Below are 19,582 nucleotides of genomic sequence, written 5' to 3'. Positions count from 1 at the left end.
CACGAGCTGCTGTGGCATCCTTCGGTCCCTCACCTCCCCTCTCTGTCCCCCTGCACGGTTTGAGGCCCCGGCTGCAGCAGGACTGGCCTGAGCACGGCAGGACCTGGCAGCTCCTGCCTCGAGCTGGATATCCTTAGATGCTGATGATATATATATCGTGATATTGGTATAAACTACAGTGACCTCGCCATGGGCACGAGCAATCAGCCAGCCGCCCCACGCATCCCACGTGCAGCATTTCTCCGAGATGGGAGAACGCCTGGGGTGCCTGTTTTGTTCGTGGCACTGCAGCAAACTGAACTGCTGCTCAGATCCTCCCAAGTGAAGGGTATGAACGCTCGCCTGTCCTCCTGAGCAGGTGTGAGAGCAGGGGCAGGAGGACTGACAGCACTCTGGCAATTTAATCCATGTCTATGTTGCAAAGCAGAGCATTGTCAGGCCAAGTGTAAGCAAAACAAAGCAGCACAGAATGGTTTGGGCTGGAAGTGATCTTCAAAGCCCATCCAGTCCAACCCCCTGCCATGGGCAGGGACACCTTCCACTAGACCAGGTTGCTCAGAGCCCCATCCAACCTGATCTTGAACACTTTCAATGATGGGGCATCCACAGCTTCTCTGGGCAGCCTGTTCAGGGTTTCACCACCCTCATTGTGAAACATTTCTTATGTGCAATTTAAATCTACCCTCTTTCAATTTAAAACCATTGGCCCTTGTCCTGTCACTACAAGGACATTTGCAGATGCATTCTGGTTGCCAACCGGCAAAATCTGGAGTCTAAACTCTGAAGGAAGATGAGGCATTTCCAACACTTTGCTTAAACCAATGCTAAGTTTGAGAGACGCGTCTCCAAACACTCCTATAAGACCAAAAGGGTGTCATTCCTGTAGTTCTGCAGACAGAGGCCTGGCTGCTGAAGTCCTCTGGTGGGGACAAGATGGCCTTGCCAATAAAGGGTCGAGGCTCACACAAACCAAACTATTTCTTTAAAGACATTGTACTTTTATCCCTAGACCCAGTCTCCATGTAACAGATGGGGACAGCCTGAAAGAAGCACCGCTCCTGGGACTAAGACATTTTTCTTCAGAAATTCTGGTTTTGGGGACATACCTTTGTAGCCACCAGAAAGGAGAAAGTGGGCTTATGTTCTGCGAAGGTGTTGGCTATTTTTCATGGGGAAGCTGCTGAGAAGGCAAATACAGGCACCTACACTGACTCTGGCCTTCTGGGGCCAAATAACATGAGCAGCCTCCCCAGTGTCCCTCCCACAGCAAAAACCAAACCAGCCAGAGTCTTCTGTGGGTGGGAACCCAAGCATGCAGATGTTTTCCTGTCCTGGGTGATGCTTGAGAGTGAAGGAGGAAGCAGGAGCAGTCTGAAGGATCCAGGCAGTGTATGCTCTGCCCCAACCCAACAGACACATGCTTGCGGGAAAGTGCCCCATGTCCACCCTGGAGCTCTCAGATATAGAGGAGCAACAAGGAGTTTCCCCACTTCTAATTTTGGCAGCTAGCACCGCCAGGCGCAGAATACCAAACGGATGAGTTTTGCCTGCTTTCTGCTCATTGCATACCTGAGTTAACCCCACATTTCTGTTTACCTCAACCCCGATGCCTGGGGCAGTTTCGAGGTTGCACCGATGCCTTTGCAAAGCTCGCGCTGAAACGGGCACGAAGCCGTCGTTTTATTTACTGCATGGAGCGATGGAAAGGAGAACTGCCTGACGCATCGCAGCTTGGCCCACACGCTCCTTGTGGTCCCTGTGGCTTGGGGCTGGGCTGCAGTCGCAGCCTGGCCCCAGCCCCGCCTTTCTCCTCTTTTTAAAGGCTATAAAGAGCAGTCGCTGTCAGTTTGCTGCTCCGCTGCTTCTTCTTTTGATTCGTTGCGAAAGGAGAAAGCACTTCATGTCTTGGCGTGAACTCCTTCCCCCCTGGCTGGTGATCGCAGCAGGACTGACGGGCATCGTGCTGCTTTGTGTCTCCACTAAAGATGTGCCCGTTTCACCTCTCAGGACCAAGGTAAGCGTGTCCACCTGCCCGAGGGGCGGCCAAGCCGGGGGTCAAGTGGGGCAATGAGCAATGGACCTCCTCCTCATTTGTGGGGCTGCTGCTTAAGCAGAACTTGCCCATTTCTTTGTGCAAGCCAGGCTTTTAAGTGTGTTTTGTTGCTTTTTACATTCTTTGCACTACTGAGTTAGTTATTAGCCTGAAATAAACTGAGGAGGGGACTAGAACAAGACTGTGAGGATGGGTTGGCATCCTCCAAGATGCTGTAGCTTTTTGAACCAAAACCAAGCCAGTCTCTTTGGCTGGGCAGAGAAACACAGGCTGGATATGGCCCATGGATCAGCAGAGATGCTCACCCAGGCTGAGGAGAGACAGTCCATGTCAGGAGCTACCTGGAGCAGCAAGGGACCAAGGTGTCAGAGGAGGGAAAGAGCGAGGTGCCTCTTGAAACTCAGCAGGAATTTGGCCCTGAACTGCTGCTTCTGTCTTTAAATTATCTTCCACACCTTCTCCTCTTCTGCCCTCTCTCAATTTTAACCGAAGAGCCAACCTGCTGTAGGCAGCAGAGTCGGCTCTGCCTGGTGCCCAGGGGGTTAATGCCCAAGCGCTCTGCCTCCCGCTGCACTGCGGCCAAGGTGAGATTGGCACACTGTGGTTTACTCAAACAGAAGTAGGTTAACCTACATGTTCAGAGACACTACCCCTCCTCCACACTACGCTCAGAAACAAAATTTGATTCAAAAAATACCCTTATTGCTCCCTATTGCTTCTCCCTGGTGTTGAGTTGGGGCAGAAACGCGGCGATGCCTGCTCCTGCCTTGAGCTCCCAGCAGCAGTCTCTCATTTTGTGAAGGAGGAAAAAGAATCCAGGTTTCTCCAGCAATACCAATCATTTCTTCCTCTTCTGTGGCAGCCGACGTGTCCCTGCGAGAAACATGAGCTGTCACTCATGTGGGAGGATGCCAGCAGGCTCGGGCAGGGAGCTCCATCCTCCTTCCGCGTTTCTGCTCCAGTCCCGCCAGCTCCTGGCCCGGGCGCTGGGTCTGGTGCAGCTGGGAGCTCCCAGGAAGGCAGCAGGCAGCCAGCTCTGCTCAGAGGCTGCAGCCAGGCTCCGTTTTGTGCTAAAACCCTTCTGATGGTATCAACATCAACCTTTCAGGAGGCTTCACCTCCCACTCAGTCACAGCTACAACTATTTCTGTGCGAGACACAGCTTAGACCATGCACTACCATGTACCTCACAGATCTCATGATTTTCTTTCCTGTCTGTATAGGACATGTCCCAGTTTGGGGTCATGTCCCAGTTTGGAGGAGAGGAGGAGATCCTAGACCAGCACTGGGGGTATTTTGAGTGTGGGGACATCCAGAACAGCCACAGAGCTGTACCCCAGTGGTCTCTCATTGCCTAACCCTCACATATGAGGTGCAGCTCAGCAAGGCAGCAAATGGATCAGATGCTGGGTTGCAAAAAGACAAGGGAAGCCCTTGGCATCCCTGCTGGGCAACAGGAGAACTGTCAGGGGACGAGGTGTTGAGAAATCTCATGTTTTCTGTCGCTGGTTCTGCCAAGACGTTATCTCGGTCTCCTCAGGGCCACTGCCCTGGACAGTGTATGCGCTGGTTGGTCCCGGCGTGCTGCAGGGCTGGCACGCAAACCCAGCCCATGTCACACCATCTCTGCAGCAGGGCATCAAACCACTGTGGGAGTCTCGCGTTCCTCAGAACCAGTAGCAGACCGCAGCCTTCCAATTCCTGCACAAAAGCCTTATCTCGTTAGCAAATGAATCCAGCAGTAGTTTGTGTCCCAAAATCAGACAAGAGCTGTATGGCTCCATCTCCTGCTGCTTTAGGACCTGTTTTTCCTGAGCTCCAGATGGCTCAGCTCTCAGTGGAAAGCCTCTGCCTGGTTTCAGGAACAGCTACAGAACATGCCACTGGAGGTCTGATACATTCCCGGGTTCCTCTATGCTCCTGTCACTCCTCACATGTATTCAGAAATGCAGATGTTTCCCTGCAAACCCACATCATCTTCTGGCTTCACCCTTTCTTTGCATATAGAAAGCAAACTCAAATACTGCAGTGTAGGCCCATGGGTTACCCAGAACACCTACATAACACTGAGTAACCCTACAACAATAAAGCAGCATTCGCTGGTGTTTATATAGAATGTTTTTGGGGTTTTCCAGTATGGCATTGTTCTGGATGCTGGCTCATCCCACACCATCCTGTTCATCTACCAGTGGACCACCACCAAGGGAAACAAGACCGGGGTGATCAGGGAATGCAGCTCCTGTCTGGTGCAAGGTAAGGTGCCCGAGTCACGCTCGGTGGTCTGTGGGACTGGCATGGGACGGACGGAGATCTGTGCATGGACCACTGCCACGGTTCCCTCTGCTCCTGTATCATCCAGCTGTACACCAAAATCATGGTAACAGTGAAGCTTATTTTCAGCCTGGGTCTTCTCAATGTGAGATTTAACCATACACATCTGGATGTCTGAGCACTTGGCAGTAGCAGATTATTTATTGCCCTGCTGCTGGCAGGGAAGCACACAGAGGGGCTTGGGGGCATCCTGATGTTCCCATAGATCAGTGGCAGAGCCAAGGTTGCTGAGCTTCTCACCCAGGTGAGACAGTGAACAGCAACAGAGACAAATCTGGCTGCAGGGTGACTCCTGGTATTTTCTGCCTCCTTGTGACTGGGCAGTAAGTGGTGCAGCTCCAGGACAGCCGAGGTGTGAAGGCTCTGACCCCCTGCATGGGGTTTGACAGCACAAACATGAGTTCAGTTTGGCTTTAGGTGTGACGTTTTGGAGAATATTGGGGTCTTCCTCACTCATTTGAATCAATTTGGCCCTACCAAAGCCCACTGAAAGGGTTTCATGCATTAATGCTTGGGGTTTTCCTTCTTTATCTCTCAATCTTGCTTTGATGTTGAAGCCCAATTATAGTACGATACTGGGAAACCCTTGAACTTTCAGTACTGTGTGCTGTGGGAGGGCAGCTGCACAGCAAGCAGACAAGAGGGTTTGTGCCCTTGCAGACTGTAAGCAACACAAACCACACACAGGAGATGCAATAAGGGCTCCCTGAAATCTTGTATGTGTCCCTTGCCTGCTGCCATGTTCACTGGTTGGGTTAAAACCAGCAACTCTAGCTCGGTGCAGCAGTTTGTTAGCAGCAGGAACAAGAAGTCCAGGCAGGTCTCTTCCCCAAATATAAGAAGTCCTCTGTCTGCATGGCAGGGTATTCACAGCTTTCAAGTGGCCGTAGACAAGCCACAGCCCACCCCTGTACAGGGCCCAGGAGAGCAAAGCACGTGGTGATGTGGTCACACACCAGGAAGACAAGTGGGCCAGAGGCTGGGGAAGTGAGGCTATTTCTGGGCAGTGGCTCAAAACCAGCACCTAAGAGCTCCTCGAACCTTGCTGGGAGGTTGGTCAAAGCTTGCACACAGCTTCCCTCCACCCAGCACCAGCTTTGTCTAGAGCAGGGGTGTCTCGCTTGCAGGCAAAGGGCTCAGAAGCCACCTCTGCCAATACAAGAGGAAGTGGCTGTAGGAGAGAGCTGACGCAGCCTCGGCTCTGTCTGCGCAGCAGTGGGTCCTTTTGCTTATCTTACATAGCAGCTAAAGTCACATTTCTTCCTCCATGGGCTGGGACAGCCTCAGCTCTTGCAGCTGTCCTGTGGCTGATGTGTGGTCATTTATGGAACATCTCAGCAGCAGAGCTAGGGATCTCTGTGAGATTTGGGATTTACATAAAATCATAAAATCATAAAATCATAAAATCATTTTGGTTGGAAGAGACCCTCCAGATCATTGACTCCAACCGTTAACCCACCCCATGTCCCTGAGAACCTCATCTCCGTCTGTCCAACCCTCCAGGGACGGTGACTCCACCACTGCCCTGGGCAGCCTGTTCCAATGCTCCACAGCCCTACATGTGCTGTTTCGCTCCCCATACCATAATTTTAGCAGGAGGAACTCCTTCATTTCTCATAGGACTGCAGCCTTTTGGGTAACAGCTCTTATACTTCTCCATTATCTTTCCTTCAAAAATTTCATTCTTTCCCCTGGTCCTCAGGTCTGGGAATCTCCAACTACTCAGATTTTCCTCAGAATGTAAAGAAGAGCTTGGAGTCATGTTTGAACTGGGCCCAGAAAGAGATCCCAGCAGATCAGCACAGCCAAACCCCCCTCTACTTTGGAGCATCTGCCAGCACGAGGCAACTGAAGTGAGTGAATGTTGCAAACCCACACCCAGAGATCAGCACACGTCACACGGATCATTCCGTAAATGCATCTCACCCTGTCTGCTCTGCAGTGTGTTCCATCCCCACCCTGACGGTCAGGTAAACCTTCTTCAGGTCCCCACGCTCGAGGGGAGCACAGCATGGCTGTGTCTCCACACTGTCACCCACCAAGGAGCTGTGATGAAGGCAGTCTTGCTACAGCTATCAGTCTGCATAAAGTCTCCTTCATGATTAGTGCTTGGGAAAATATCTGTCAGTCTGAAAGCTGAAGTGTTTTCAGTTTATGTGACAACCCACATGGATTTGCAGGGTTTCGGAGTGGCGGTGGGAAGATCCACCTTATCATACACACTTAGGTGGATCCTGTTCTCTGTTATCTCATTACTGGGAACTTTATCTCCTTTTATACACTGGGGAAAAGTTCTGGAGGGAGCCAGGCCACTGGGTCAAGACCACAGGATCCTTCAGTGGCAGAAAGTACTAAACTCCCAAATTCTTGAACAATGACACAACTACTCAAATCACCATCCTGCTGTTCTTGCCCCAGTGTCCTGCAAGGGGAGAGGGACGGAGCAGCAGGAGTGGGACTGACACTGTGTCTGTGCTACCACCCAGAGTGGTGAGCGCAGCAGAAGCCCTGCAGCTGTGCCCCCAGGGCAGGCTGCTCCTGTAACAACAACCGTGCCTTCTTTTTCTTTCCTGTTTAGCCTCACCCATCCCACCCTCCCTGACGGTGTCCTTGCAGCCCTGGCTGTGGCCCTGAAGTCATCCCCCTTTGACTTCCAGAGGGCACAAATCCTCTCCAGTCCAGAAAAGGAAGCATTCAATTGGGTTGCTGTTAATTATGTCCTGGGGAACTTCTTCAAGGTAAAGGATGATCCTGGCTGGGGAGTACAGAACTGAGCTGAGCAATTCCCATTCGCAAACAGCCACAGAAACATATGGAGAGATCATTAAAGCCCTGTACTTTAAACAATGCTTGAAAGCACGGCTTGCACTGCCTTTTAGAGGAGGCAGGTTATATCCAACACCAGCTGCTTGGGGGACATGTGAGTTGGTTAAAACTGGATTGAAGGACCAAACCTCTAATCTAGCCTTTCCTGGGCATGTTCACGTAGTTGCCCTAACAGATGTAAAGCATTTTGGACAGCACAACCAGGATGCTCACACAGACAGTCCTATGTGGCCTGGCCCTGGGGTATCACCAAGAACCCCACTGCCCTGAGTCTCTGCAGCTCCAGCTCAGCACCACCAAACAGCATCGCTGCTGTGGGACTGCCACTGGAGCCCAGCTGTGCCACGGGGCATCCCGCAGAGGGTGGACAGAGATACACAGTCTTTTGCTGCAAAAGCCCATCAAATTTCCTCTCATTGAAATTCGAGTGAGAGCACAGCTGGGTGTCCCAGCACAGAGGCCTGCTCTGTACTCAGAAGGCACTCGCTAAACAACAATAACACATTTAAGTTTCCTTGTTCTACCCATGGCTTCTCAAGCCAAGGGGTCTCAAGAACTCCAAGGCCGTTCTGACAGCCAGCAGCAAGCGTGCCCTGCTGAGGGAATTGCCTCCCCTGGCCACGTGCAGAACGCTCACACGTGCAGTCAGCGCAAACTGTCCTGTCTGTCACTGCCATCTCCAACACTGCCAAAAATCAGTTCTGCAAGCCAGCGGTAAATGAAACCACAGGGTTCATCTGACAGGAGGACCACTTTAGCATCAAGGCAGCACTTGAAGCCCCTATTCATTCATCTCCTTCCCAGTCCCCACTGCCACCACCCTCTCTTCTCTCCCCTGCTCTTACCTGCTGAGACCCTTGAAGAGCTATGCAGCTGTGCAGATGGCGAGCCCTGTTTGCTCTTGCTGGCTGTGTGGAGCTCTCATGCAGCTGGCAGTGCTCATACAACGGCTCCTCTGTTCCCTCCAAAGCCACCGGTTCAGCATCCTCCTGTCCTGTGAGGAAAGAAAAAATAGCATTGGGGTGTACTGTAGCAGAAAGCTGCTTTCTCTCTCTCTGCACTAATGCTTGAATCTGACCATGACCCAGACATAAAAGTCTTAAGAACTGACCTCTCTGGTTCTTTTTGGGTCAGTACGACTGGCGAGGACAGTTAGTCCCCTCTGGAAAGGGGACGGCAGGAGTCCTGTCTGTGGGAGGAACCTCAGCACAGCTCACTGCCGTGGTAAAAGAAGAGAACCAGGCACCAATGGAGGGAGCAAGGCTGCAGCTGTACGGGCAGACACACAGTGTGTACACTCGCCGCTGCCCCTGCCATGGCACGGACCAGCTCCGCAGCAGCCTGCTCTCCATGCTCATTCAAGTGAGTATCTGCCAGAAGGACATGTGCAAAATTCCTGGACAGAATATTAACCCTCTGCACTGACAGTTGCATAAAGCATAGCTGCTGGTGGGTAAAATGTCAATCACCGTGTTTCATAGAAGGCATTTGCATAGATCTAAAAAAGTCCACTCCTTTTGTCAGACATACTCTCTATGCCCAAACTGATGCCCTCCAAGCAGACACACAGGCACCAGTTCCAGAGTTTCCTACTTGCAGGCTCTATTTGTCTCCTGACTTAATACACACGAGCACAGAATTGCTCTCCAGAGCTCTCCTCATCTGAGACCTGAACATCCCACATGGAGACTCACTTCACCACAGCTATGCCGGGCAATTCCTAGAAATAAGAAGCGCTTTGGGGTTGAACCATTTGGAAGTCAGACCTCTTTCTTGCCACTACAAAGAGTACAGGATTCATTGAAATTGTGTTTTCGGCCTAAGGGAGAGCAGGTAGAGCTGGGACTCCTTAGCACCCCACAGCAGGTGTGGGCACTGCAGCTTGCCCTGAGCTCTGTCGGAGCTGGGAGCCGCCTGCACCAGCCTGGGTTCACTAGTTGAGCTAAGGCTTGGCAAACCTTTTGCAGCCTTTCTGCTCATTTACATCATTGTGGTGCCAGAGGAAAACTCTTCTTCACTGTGTTGCATTTTGTATTCCTTTGTGAAGGCCTGGGATGCCAACCTCCCATCTTGCTGCCTCTGTCCTTGTTTTATTCTGCCTCTAGGAACAGAGAAGTGCTAAAACCGTGTCTAATCCCTGCTGGCCCCTCTCCTACTCCTGGGAAGTGCAGTGGCATTCAGTGCATGCGGGGCCTTGTGCTGTCAGCAATGACACATCGGACATCCCTGGCCCTGAGGTCTTCAACATCATCGGCTCCAGCAATCCCACCGCCTGCATGGGACTCGTGCAAAGGCTGCTCAACTCCTCCTCTTCCTGCAGCTTCTTCGAGCATCCCCTCAGCAGTGTTTACAAGCCCTCCCAGACCAGGTTTCTGGTGAGTTCTCATTTACACTGGGGTAGGCAACTGGTATGGAGAACCCATGAAATAGGACAAGTTTGGTCATTAATAAATACAGTGGGAACAGCCACACTGTTCCAGTATTTGGGTGGTAAAACGCTGGCCCAGGTTGGCCAGAGAGGTGGTGGATGAACCATCCCTGGAGACATCCCAGGCCAGGCTGGACGGGGCTCTGAGCAACCTGAGCTGGTGAAGATGTCCCTGCTCATGGCAGGGGTGGCACTGGGTGAACTTTGAAGGTCCCTTCAACCCAAACCATTCTATGATGCTATGACACTGTACCCTCTGCTAGCCAAGAGGGCCAGTGCTCACGCTGCACACATGGACTCCTGTGCTCTCCCCCTCATTGGCACAAAGCTGTCCAAACACGGACCACAGCTTCCCACTGCTGACTGTGGCAGAGCTTTCTTCATCCACATCTCAGAAACAACTGCTTGTGAGACAAACTCTGGAGCTCCGCAGAGCTCTACAGGAGCTCCTGTGAGCCAGCAAGGATAGAGCAGTCAGGACTTGTGTGCTGAGCAGCTCTTCCCACATCAAGTGTGTGATGAAGCCGAAGCTCCTCTGCCACTCTGAGCAGACATCTGGGCATGCTCATATCTGAGACCCTGGATCTAGCATCCAGAGTCACAGAGATGTTAAGCCAGGATCATCTCAAGATCCTAAGAGAAGCTGAATGCATTTCCATAAATGCAGAGGCAGGAATTTCAGAAGTCCCCAATGGACACTGTGCCAAGGAGCGTAAGGACCAGCCTGCTGATCCAGACAGGGCCAGGAAGGCTGCTGCATGCAAGCTAGCAGCAGTCCTGTCTCCATCTCCAGACAGAAACACATCTGCTTGTTTTCTTTGCACCCAGAGGCACTTGTAGCCACTGCAGACCCACAGAAAGGGCACCCTGGCAGCACACCACACGGATACTGCCACCGCTTTCCCAGAGGCCCTGCATGCAATGCAAGGATGCAGAGTGCAGTCCAGCCTGATCATTGTTGCTGCTGCTGTTATAGGTGATGTCTGAGGCCATGGATTTCATGAGAGAAACTGTACACTCTCCGGACTTGGGCCAGGCAGTCAACAGGCTTTGTGGAATGTCCCTCAAAGAGGTAAGTGGGGAATAACTTAGTGTGCAGGGAGAGTGGGACGCAAGGAACAGTCTGTTGTGAAAGCCCACAGGGCTCAGACTGAGAGAATCTGGATTTGCCAGTTTTTGTTTGTTTGGGTTTTTCGGTTTGGTTTGTTTTTTTCATATCCTTTTTACTTTGAGGAAACAGGCTCCCCTTATTTCCCTTCCTCTCAAATCCCAGCTGCTGCTGGTAACACCTGGACTCAGTTAAATGAAAAGCCACAAGTACCTTTTACTGGATATTAGGGATCAAACAGGAAGGCTGTCTACTCACTCCCATGCATCACTTTGTCCTTCCAATTATCCTCCAGTCCTTAAGTGCAAGGAGCACATCCCCTCAGACTCCAGGGGCTTTTCCTATTTCACCTGGGCCCACAGAAATCAAGCCAGGGGGAATCTGTAAATTATTATCCTCAACTGGTGATTCATGAGGTCACACTCACTTGCACCTACATTGACCAAACATGCCCAGTAACATTCAAACTGGACAATTTCTACAGTGTTTGCTAATGGGGTAGGAAAGCCCATAAGCAGTTCCTTAAAGCATTCTCTTCTGGATAGAAAAGAAAGATCTTGTTAATATTCCTGTTGAGAGAAAGGCTGTGGCATTAACTCAATCTAATTAGAGAGCAGAGTCACACCAAGCAGTTCACCTGCAAGGCAACAGTCGGAGACCTGGCTGCCAGCCCTGCTGCTCTTGGAACCGCCTGCTCTTTAATAAGACGGGAACAAAGGCACTAAGAGATGACACTGGTTCCCAGACCACAGCCCAGTGGGTGCAGGAAACAGGGTTTCAGTCTGCACAGGAGACAAAACACTCCTCCACTCCCAGAGCATCAGAGAGGCTAGAGCAGGCCTGAAATTCAGCTATTAAATATTTACTTATTTTTTTCCCCCGTCTTCTTTTGGAAATGACACCAGCTGGTCAAGGAGTCCCAAACAAGCCTGGATACACTTGCTGATTATTGCCTTGTGTCTGCCTTCATCTTCCATCTCAGCACAAAGGGATACACGTTTGACTTGGACAGGTCTGTCTGGACTGCATTCCAGAAGAAGGTCAGTTACCCACAGCGTGGTATTTCTAGTTATGAGGGAGGGCTGGTTTCAGTAAAGCCAGCCTGTCCCCAACTCCTACAAGCCCTAACTAGCTAGGTTTCTCCAGCAAGCTGGTTTTGCAAAATAAATTCACAATTGTCATAAGATAAACAAGAAAACCAGTCTGAGAGAGCTAGAGATTAGACTCATCCTAAGTGAAAAATAGATGGGTCAAAATCTAACCTGAAGCAATATAATCCTTAACAGTCTATGCCCAAGAGGGAAGTATGGCTTTATCACCACTTAATGCTAAGGACAAATTGCTGATAATATTTCCTGAGCCAAAAGATGCTGCTCTACCTCTTTGCAATCACCTTTATACTGGCAAGGGTTTATAACTGGCTTCTAAGGTCTGAAATTGCTTCAGGATCTGGAACCCCTAAGAAAAGGAGGATCTGATTCAAGTTCTCCCCTTTGCAAAAGAAAAGAAACCTTATTCCCAGACTTCTTCTCATCTCAGCAGCAAAGGCCTGGTCCCACTGAGCAGGCCGGTTCAGTCAGCCATGTGACGATCATCAGACTAAGACAAGGGAGTGAGGTAGGTCCAGGGTCCAGCCTAAGAGCCCAGCCTGGAAAAGCAGAAAGAAAGCCACTTAAAATGTAAGTCTGAGGTTCAATCAGGGACAGAGCTACTCATAATGTAGACCTGAGGCCTATCTGGAAAATCCAGTCACGAAGCAGAAGGAACAGCACATACCTACAGCCCCACTTAAGACAAAGTAGCTGACCAGGCCAGAGCTTAAATGGAGCTCCCAGCCCCACGGGCAAGGGGGTGGCTGGAAGTGCCAGGTGTGACTGGTCAGGGCAATTAAGGGCTATTAGTGTACTGACAGTGGGAAAGCTCCTCACTTCAAGGTTAATCCTTGGATCAGTCTCAAATAAAGTATAGGAGGCCTTGGGCCTGCAGACAGAAACACAGCTAGGGTCTAGACTGTGTCCTTCTCTTGTGACCTCTCCTCCTTTTCATGCCAATAGATGGGTGACCCATCATCGGGCTGGACTCTTGGGTACCTGCTGAATCTGACCAACACCGTCCCCCAGGACAGCCCAACCTTCCTCAAGGGGATTGAACCAGGGGTCTGGTCCTTGCTCCTCATCCTCTTTGTAGTGCTGCTCACCGGCTCGTTCATGCGCATCTCGTACCGAGTGATGGTCAAGGAGAACAGCTTCAGTAACAGGAACAGCAGCGTTTTTGATGACGACTGACAGTTATTCTGGGACTCGATACTCTTGCCAGGGGTACATACAGAAATCACACAGATGTGGAAGATGCAAGTGACTTTTCTGGAGGACTCCCAGAGCCTTATTTCAACTTGCCAACACTTGCACTACTGTCCAGTGAGACAACGGACCCTGTTCTGCAGGAAGCCTGTGATTCCTGGTGGATCACAAGCGATTTGTTCTCCAAACGAGAGAGCAGCCTGCACAGATCTTGCTTGGGCTGCAGCTGAGATTACTCATGTCAGCCTAACGAGGCGACGCCTCTGAGCAGGCAGGCCCTGAGCTACTGTACAGCTAATATTGAATAACCCTGTCTAATCGGAAGAGGTGGCATCTGAAAAAAAGTGCTCTGTCCTCTGCTGTGCCCACAAGAGAGACAACACCTCCAGTATTGCCACCAGTGAAGACTGGAACAGCATTAAAATGTAATGAGAATATAACAGCCAACTGGTTTCCATGTTCTTAGGAAGGAAGCAGGTGTCTTCTGCCTGATCTGTCTGTTCCTCCACCTCAGGGATGGTATCCATGCATCTGATCCATTCTGCTGATCAAGAATCCTTCAAAAGCAATGGTTTTTAGTCTTGGCATCCACAAAATGTGTAGAGCATCAAAGGAGAAACAAAATGCACAGACACACAGGTGAATTCCTGTCTCCCAGCTGAGTCACGGCAACTCAGGGTTAAAATTGTCAATTTAAGCTCTTTAATCAGGACTTATATTAACACATTTCATTTCACATCTACTCAAATCGGGTGCATGGTGGGCTGAGGTTCACCAGCTGGTTCATTTGCACTGAGCTGCTTGTCTCACTGACTCTGGAAGCGTGTCATCCAATACTGTCCTTTCGAGAAGAGCAGACCCAGGGACAGAAGCTTTCCTAATTGTCAGTCCAATGACTTTCACCTTAGACTGTGACCAGAGTTACCTTATAACCCAATACTCAGGATTCCTCTGGGACTTGGCAGTCATTCCAGTTCCTCTGGTCTGCTCTGCTCATCTAAAAGGTGAGGTGCTATACAAATTCCTCATGTTATTGAGAAGAAAAGGGGTGGGTTCAGACAAATAGTGTTCTTTGACTAAAACATTTAGAGTTCACTTCTTGGATTTCTTCAGAGACTTAAACACACAGGCTGTTAAAATCCTAAGAGAGAAGCGTCTCCTACTCAACTAGAAATTTAAATGCTCACAGATGCAACGACGTGCCTTGCAGGATTTTTAAAGCTGCTGTGGCACCCATATCCTTTCAAATCTGATTATTAATTGCTTGTGCTCCCAACTCATATATAGGACATGCTCCCTCCCCCATAATATTGGGACATTCATAACTTTTCAGGCCAATTAATGAAGGTTTGGAACCTGCCAGTCAAGTTTGGAGGGGTGTGGAAACAGATTTAAACAAGCTTCATATTCATTTCTTTGAGTTGCACGCTGGATATTTTTAATTATATCATGTTATTAAAGATGTTTTAATAGACTGTCTGTGTTATTCTTGGCAACAGATCAAAGCGGGGGTTTCACTGTGAACACAGAGCGTTTCAGTGAGGAGGATGGGGGATGCTGATTTTGCCTCTGTTTACTCAAGAGCTGTTAGGCTGTGTACTTTCAGGGTACACAATGAGAACCCCTGAAGGCACATTCTTCCCAGTGGCAGGCTGGCGGAAAATGACTTCAGATAACCTGGCTGCTGGTATTTAGTTGATGAGAGACGTGTCTACATCTTTGATGTGTTCTTTGCTCAAACCATCTGAAGAAAGTAGGATGGATACAGGCAAGTCTATATAGGAAAAAAAAAGAGGTTATCAAGGAGTCAGCGATATCAGGGAAATTCCTGAGAATTCCTTCCTCCCACGGCTGGAAATGCGATCATTGAACAGAGCTCTGTGACTGTCAGCACTGGGCGATTCCTGGCTGAGATTTGCCCCCTGCCCAAGAAGAATCCTACCACTGTCAGAAATGGAAATAAGGCAGTGAAATGCCAGGAACCCCAGGACTCCAGGTGTTCTGGCCTGCTCAGTCATTACACCTGCTTGATTTTGAATACTAGATCACAGAGTCCAAGAGAAAAGACATTGGCTGGAACTTCCCCAAGCTCTTGTTTAGAAGCTTTGGGACTTCCATGCAGACAACAAGTGAGCAATTAGGCAAGAAGCTCAGCACACCCTCCTGATAGTTTACTTTTGCCTCACACATGCCACTGAGCTGTACTGAGTGACGGCACATACAGACAGCATAACTTACCCCATTAAATCCACGATGCTTGAGTCACCACTTGACATCGAGCCACTGCTCTGCAATGCAAAGACAACCCATGACCACTTGATTTCAAGCAGATCTTACACTCCTGAGCTAAAAGCTGCTGTTCGCATCAGTGAGACATTTTGATGGCTGAAGTTCTTCCCTCGCTGGTCCACACACTGCAGGCAGCAGCTCCACTCCCTCCTTTCCCATCACTCCTCCCAAATACCACCATCTCTGTCTTCTCCTGCACGCAGGTTGTGGGAGCTGGCAGGGGTGGGCAGATTTGTTCTCATAAACGACTGTGCTCCAGCAGCTGGGCTTGGAATGGGCAGCATTGATGGTGCTTAACATTCTCCTTCTATCTGGCCAAAAAAAACCAAACCAAAACACGTATAGAGGCATTTAGCGGATGACAAACTACACTGGTACTTTAAAAGCCCCGAAGAGTGTTTTTAGTCATAAAAAAAGGCAAAAAAATAACAACATTCGGAACGTATGAGAAGAACGGAAATTAAGAAAAGTAACATATTCCTTTCTCCCAGCTCTCTGTAGGAACAGCTCCTTCATGTCAGCACTACATAAATTTGAAGAATTAATCCCCAGATTACCTGGACAGCAGAAATCTACTTAAAAGGAGATTCTAGATTAACTCGCTTACTTTGAAACGAAGACATTTGCAGTCCTTTCGTTACAATTTAATTGTGGAAATTATTAATAATGAGGGCTTTCTAATTGTCCATAAATTCTTCATGTTTACGCATAGCTCCCTCACTTCTCACTCAGCCTGAACCATGGGAGAGCTGTTCTGGCAGATAACATCTCCTCACATGTAACTGCAGTTCTGCTACTGTCAGCAAGTATCAATATGAAGGAAATAAAAAGTATTAGATACAAAAATTGGCACCAGAAAGCAATTTGTGTAGTTTAGTTTCACGAACACAAGAGGTTAGCTGACCTGCTGCTGGCTAGAGCAGCCTAAATTTCGTTTCAGCATGTTTGTAGGAGTGTATTAGCTCTTGTCTTTCTTCCAGTTTATACCATTTCCAAAGCATCGTGGATTCCCAATCAGTACATCCCATCTGGGTTGTACCAATGAATTCCCATGCAAACTGAGAGAAATAACAGTTTATTGCCTGCAGTCCCATTCTGCAGCACGAAGTTCAGCGCCACCGGACCAGAGCTTCTTCCCATTCTGATGCACCCAGGCTACCCAGGGTTGTAGGAGCCAAGTCCTAACCTCACCCTCGGTACCTGGCTGTAGAGAAGTGATGCTTTTTGAGATACAAGGATTTCACAGGACACTTACAGATTAATTAATTCACCATGATTTCACAGAGCTGGACTCTACCAGGTGCTGTCACAGACCTCCTCACTCTTGTTGGCAAGTCGTGAAGTCACACCTGCTTCAAGAACTTTGCAAAACATATCATAAGGCTGAGCTCCAGCTTCCCATTAGTAACTCAAGGATTGTAGCTCCTCCTCTCCTTACGATACTGTCCTGCCTGTGGAGATGTTCTGTTCAGTGGTAATGAAAGGCCTCTGGAATAGCAAGTGTAGGAACTGCAGTACTTGCATTTATTTAAGATGTTTGGAGCTAAGAAACAATAATGAAATAACTTGAAATCCACAACCACTGGTGGAGAAAATCCAGCCTTTCAGGATGGCTGGATTTAAAGATCAATCACTACATTTTTATTTTCCTCTTAAAACATATCTATGATCACATATCTGAATATCTTACAAAGTAGGAAGCCACATGATGTTTTATCCTGCCTCACGGACTGTCACTCCTGCTTCAAGAGCTAAATCTGAACATGCTGAAATAGATGGAAATTCTATCAGAATAACAAGCCCAAATGAATACTGGGGTCAGTAAAACCACTCTTAATACAAAAATCCTTTTATAATGCCATCAAACCCAGGCAAGTCCGAGTGTTTTGATGTTTTGCAAGTGTAAACACCTCTGCGTTCTTGCAGAGACCAGGCCAAAGAGGTGAAACATTCAGAGCTTGCTTGCAGTGAGGTGCTTTTACATCCCCTGTTCAAGTCAGATAAACGCAGAGCATAAGCTATCACTGCCCTGAGTGTGTAATGACAGGGATTAGTCACAAGAGGGAGGTTGGCAGGACAGCGCCTTGAGCCTCAGGAAACAGCTCTAATGCAGCTGGTAGCTGGTCCCACCACAAATCAAATAAATAAGCAAGCAGGCTCGTCTGGAAGCTTGTCAAGGAGCCTCCTGATGTGGAGACAGATGAAAGACACACTGTGGTATGGAAGATCTCTGTGTGGGATGGGAAAGCACCTCTAATCAGCGATTTAAGAAGCTGTGGCACTTGTGGAAGAAAGTCTCTGTGCAGGAAGATGGGCACTAGCATGGAAGAAACAAGAGGGAGAAAGAATAATCCATATCAGGAAGAGGACTGCGCTGGGAATGAAGAAGAGGGGGTTTGAGAGAGACATGGGAATGATAAAATCAGGTTTTGTGTGAAGGAAAGCTTATTTTTGCTCAAAGCAGGGGGTGTCACCATATGCACACCTCGTGATAGAATTAGTCACCGCTTCTTGGTGGAAATTCTCCAGAGGAACGCTCTCCTGAGTGAAAGAAGGCGATACCTACAGCGCTTCTTGCTGGACAATGTACAGCAGTGGAGCTGTGGAACCAAGCGAAGGAAAAGTTACAGGAATGGTGTTCAAAGTTCAGCAGTTTTAGACATGAGAGAGATGTAAACTACCAATTAGTGCTGAACCTTACATCAAGGAAAAGCTGTCTGAGCATTACCTTCTGTTTCATGGTAATCACTGACAATGTTTAAAACTCCCACGAGCGTAAGGTTCGAAGGGACAGGCTCACAGCAAAAGGTGATTAGATAAATTCATAACAATCCATTAGAGCTATTAAACAAAAAATATACTTGCTTTTGGCTACAGAATTGCCTGAATCAGCTGCCACATCTGTAAATGTTTGCCCTGTTCTCCTTTGGCAACTGCTGCTGATCATTAGAGAAATGACACTGGTCTGGATGGACCTGTGGCTTGATCCCATTCTGCTGTTCCTATTTCTCTCGAGCAGGAATCCCACAACCACACATCTCACTCACCAGTCTCTGGAAGCAGCCCTTCACCTTCAATCACTTCAAACCCTCAGGAACAGTAATTTCTATCACAGAAAATAAAGCACTGTTTATCCTTAGAAGTAACAATTGGAAAGAGCAAAAGGTCTGCACCTACCCACATCACGCTCCAGTGTTACCACAAACCTGGAACGACCCCAACACCAGAAACTTTTCCATTCCAGCAGCAGCTTCCATACCTGGTCGCTCTGCAGCAGCCCTGTGTCAAACTCAGGGCTTCGGATTTGTACCTATAGAAAGAGAATCAGTTCTGTGGTTTCTGTTTGGGCTCCCACCAGACCCAATGTCACCCCAGCCCGAGGTACCAGGCTCAGTTTAGACTAGGATGCTGTTTCAGAGACACAGACTGCTATCTCACTGGTTAAGCATCAAGAGAAGAATTACAGCCACTTTTTGCCCGCCTGGCAAGGGGAGGGATGGTCTCTATATACCCCATAGCACACACAGAACACTGGTTCAGTAAAAGGTGAATGCAATACTCAGTTAAAGAAATTATCTTCCCCACTTCGCTCAAACTAATTGTATTCACAGTATAATCTGTTTCCAAACCCAAAGCAGTACAGATAGTTAAAGAATAAAATAAAAAGTTTAAAATAACTAATACGTAGTTCAACAAAACAGAAATGCAATTTCCACCTTAGTTTTAACTTCACTACCGTATCTTTTCTTGGATCATACCCAGTGAATTTGGCCTAGTAAGAGCAGTCCCTAATGTTTTCTACTGTTCTTGTTACAGCCATTAATTGATACAGCAAACTTACAGCTGGGAAATTAAGAAGCACCTGAATGAGGTGAAACCTCCTCGCTTGTCACTTGCAGCAGTGATTGAGCTTTCCAAGAAATCGAATACCAGCTAAAACAGATGTTTTCAATGAACACATGATGGGGGAGCCATGTCCCTCCCCACCTCGGTCAAGCCGTTCCCTTCTCTGCCATCTCAAGCGCTTTTCAGCTGCTCCCCACTCCAGGAATCTGCATCAGCATCTCTGCTGTCCACTAAACCAACAACAATTAAAAACCCACTTAAGCATTTTGCTCAGGCAGGACCATGGAATGTGCAATTTCTTTCTCCCAGAATTTGCCCAATTGTCGGGGTTTCATACAGACAGCTTGCCTTTGGAGGAATGCTTCGTGTGAGACAAGGTTCTGGCAGCAACCTGCCTCGTT

General features: G+C 48.7%; 1 protein-coding gene and 1 long non-coding RNA gene across 2 annotated transcripts; one reads left to right on the top strand and one right to left on the bottom strand.

The window, feature by feature from the left end:
• The first annotated feature begins 1,867 nt into the window (after window positions 1-1,867).
• LOC136110516 (ectonucleoside triphosphate diphosphohydrolase 2-like) lies at window positions 1,868-14,520 on the top strand. Its single transcript, XM_065853990.2, has 9 exons — window positions 1,868-2,014; window positions 4,189-4,306; window positions 6,087-6,237; window positions 6,963-7,122; window positions 8,345-8,572; window positions 9,316-9,585; window positions 10,615-10,710; window positions 11,652-11,786; window positions 12,801-14,520. The coding sequence occupies exons 1-9, from the start codon at window positions 1,901-1,903 to the stop codon at window positions 13,029-13,031; spliced, it is 1,503 nt and encodes a 500-aa protein (XP_065710062.2). The 5' UTR covers window positions 1,868-1,900; the 3' UTR covers window positions 13,032-14,520.
• On the bottom strand, window positions 13,726-15,685 carry LOC139829502 (uncharacterized). The gene is made up of 2 exons (XR_011741990.1): window positions 15,285-15,685; window positions 13,726-14,820 (listed from the first exon to the last, which is right to left on the bottom strand). It is a non-coding gene; the product is annotated as an uncharacterized lncRNA (long non-coding RNA).
• Window positions 15,686-19,582: the final 3,897 nt, after the last annotated feature.

Source organism: Patagioenas fasciata, chromosome 20 (assembly GCF_037038585.1).
Source record: "Patagioenas fasciata isolate bPatFas1 chromosome 20, bPatFas1.hap1, whole genome shotgun sequence".
Taxonomy (NCBI): domain Eukaryota; kingdom Metazoa; phylum Chordata; class Aves; order Columbiformes; family Columbidae; genus Patagioenas; species Patagioenas fasciata.
This window is presented reverse-complemented; position numbering and strand designations above follow the sequence as displayed.